This window comes from Uloborus diversus, chromosome 3, assembly GCF_026930045.1.
Source record: "Uloborus diversus isolate 005 chromosome 3, Udiv.v.3.1, whole genome shotgun sequence".
Lineage (NCBI taxonomy): Eukaryota > Metazoa > Arthropoda > Arachnida > Araneae > Uloboridae > Uloborus > Uloborus diversus.
This window is the reverse complement of record NC_072733.1, coordinates 170,351,933-170,355,033: the sequence shown is the minus strand read 5'-3', so window position 1 is coordinate 170,355,033 and position 3,101 is coordinate 170,351,933. Positions and strand designations below refer to the sequence as shown.

General features: G+C 33.3%; 1 protein-coding gene across 1 annotated transcript; it reads right to left on the bottom strand.

Annotated features, from left to right (window-relative positions):
- Positions 1-434: 434 nt before the first annotated feature.
- On the bottom strand, positions 435-2,141 carry LOC129219049 (piggyBac transposable element-derived protein 3-like). Its single transcript, XM_054853368.1, has one exon. The coding sequence runs from the start codon at positions 2,139-2,141 to the stop codon at positions 435-437; it is 1,707 nt and encodes a 568-aa protein (XP_054709343.1).
- Positions 2,142-3,101: the final 960 nt, after the last annotated feature.

The window sequence follows — 3,101 nt, the reverse complement described above, 5'->3', positions numbered from 1 at the left end:
CGTTATGTTACGTCTGTTCTTCGTTAGCAGTTCTTAAGTGTCAATATGATTTAGGTTTAACCTTAAGACAGTAGCTGAACTATAAATATAAATGCTTTTATATACATTTGTTGTCTAATTCATTTAGTGCAGTTTTTTTAGTGCTGAATTGAGCTGGACAAAATTTTTTAATGATACTAATAAGGAAAGTTAAAGTTTTACAGTAATTGCCGTTTTTCTTTTATTAACCCATATTGGACCACTCATAGAACGCGACATCAATTTTTTTTAAAATTGTAACTATGTTATTACTAGGATGTGTTTAGACATATAAAACAAAAATTTTGAAAATATCTTTTATATTTTAAAAAATACAAGCTGTCCTATAAATAGGACAACGGTCCAAAGCACTACAAAAATCTCAAATTTTTATCTTACCTTCTGAGGAAAAAAAATCACAGATGAAACTTTGGAAAACATACTAAACAAAGTCCAACATTGCATTTTTGGCATATAGTTGTTGGTTTGCGCTTACAATTTTTCAATTGGCATCTTCTTTGGCGACCATCAGCATTTTTTACCAGTATATGCTCATTGTTGAGATGAAGGAGTTCTTTGTTATTTTGTAGCAGACTGCGCTGTCTTATTTTATTCCTTGGAATTGATTCACCTAAGTAACTAATAGTTACTGATCGTCGGAAGGTTAATATATCTTGTGCTTCACTCGGACAAAATAATTTAGAAACCTTCCAGGCTGCAACAAGAGCTGTTTCAAAGCAGTTCAAGAAAAGTGGCCAATACCACTTTTTTCCTTGGATTGAAGCAAAATAAACTTCAGCATGACTGTCAAAATGGTCTACTCCATTTTTATATTTGTTATAGGTGGTGACACAATATGGCACATCGACTTCTTTTCTGCCTCCCTTGATCCGGCGTTCTACTTTGTTTTTCACTTTTGTATCTTCAAAATTGCTCATCAAAGAAACGACACGATTATCATTCCAGCGTACTGCAGCAATTTTGTTGGCAGCGTCAAATGCTGCGTCGGAAGTACCTCTTTCTGTCTTAGACAAATCTTTCACAGACTTCAATGGACATTTTGCCATCCTATTGACTCTTACAGTCCCAGTTGCACAAAATTCCCTTTGCTTCAATCGAACAAGTAACCCATGGGAGGTAAAAAAGTTATCCATGTATACCTTGTGAAATGCAGGATTTTTCACAACAGATAGTAAATTTTCAACTACGCGTTGAGAAAGTGGTTCGTTACATTTTTCATGAGCTCCTTGATAGGGAATGATATTGAAAGGGTATCCATCGTAAGATGCTAGCATCCATAATTTGTATCCAAATTTTACTGGCTTGTTTTTCATGAACATCTTACAGCCATGTTTACCAAAATATCGCACCATTCTTTCGTCAATTGTTAGATTCTCTGAAAAAACTCCAAACTGCTGCAAAGCAACATTAAGTTTTTCAAACAATGGTCGAATTTTGTAATAACGATCTTGTTTGTCGATTGTGGAATTGTCGTTAAAATGAAGATAATGTTTGATGTCACTGTATTTTTTTCTTGATATGGCATTACTAACTAATGTTGTGCCTATATCGGGAGCATTTTCCCAATACATTTTTTCACGGGGTAAAATGTGATAACCGCTATAAAACATAACACCTAGGAACAACTTGAATTCACCCTCAGAGATACTAAAAGAATGATCATTCTTTTGGGAAGTATATCGGTTCGTCTCTCCAACGGTGTGTGCTATCATGTCTTCAGCCATCATATGGAAAAGTTCAATAGGATTTTTACCAGAAACAATATCTGTTATATTTTGGTGTTCTTGAAAAGGAATAGATTTAGAGCTGAGATCGAATTTTGGTTCACATTTTTTCCACTTCACATCCTTCATTTCGAAAATAGATGCATCACATTTGTTTTTTGTAAAAATTTCTACTGTTCCAGCAGCATCTTGTAAATCAGATTTGTCACTCAATGCTGGTGTATGACAATTTGTGAAAGAGTCATCTATTTCTTCTTCGTCACTAACTAAATCGGGTTCGGGAGGAATAATAATCACTTCTGGTTCATCAATTTCATCATCAGAGAGAGCATTCATATAATCAAGAGCTTCCTCAACTGTCAGAAATTTTCTCGCCATTTTATAAAAATCTCATTATTTCACATATCATCTAAGAAACACCATGCACTGCAAAGCGAACCAAAAAGCAAATGATACTCTGCTCTAAAAGGAATCCTAAATTTCAGAATGATTTCCCTAAAGAGAACAGGTGTACATATACAAAAGATCTCGTTTCAAGGAATGCAAATCTTTATCTATCTTGTATATACAAAAGAATACCTAGTGGGGAAAGGGGAAGCTTCTGTCAATCAATTGGACACCCTTTCACCTTAAAACTCCACCCACTTGACCTTCGTTTGTTATTGTATGAATACAGCTTGTTTCAGGATTATTTTTGCAGGAATGTGAATCAGATGAAAATGAGGGTCGGTATTGGACTGTTGTCCTGTTTTTAGGACACCCGAATATTTCGCTAAATAAACCTATAAAATATAATAGTTTTCTTGAATTTTATTATTTATAGCAAAAGCACTGTTCTTCTACTCCAAAAATAAATCCATAATTTTTTTTTAAGATACAATGTATAATTTTTAATTAATTATAAAATAATACATGTTTATTAAGTTTTAAGTGTTATGGTTATTTTCAAATTCAAATTTAATTTATTTGTCAAACTTTTACTTCTATAATATACACAACTACGCCATAAAAAGTCTGTGACAAAGTTTATATAAATCAGTCTTTTTATTTGTGATTAATACTTGGTTATTTCAGCTGTCCTATTTATAGGACAGCTGTCCAATATGGGTTAAGATAGTATAGATTGTACATTTCCATTTTATATTTTTATCAACTCATTCACATGCATTTATGTCTCGGAGGCGTCAAAGAACTGGTAATGGCACATGAAATAAATGATATCTAGAAGATGTCAGTCTGCAATAGTACTTGAAGTGTGTGACAACTCTGAGACATCGCAGTCTAGAATGGCTCGCGGAATAAATGACATCTATCATACGACATAGTATTTAAAGTTGT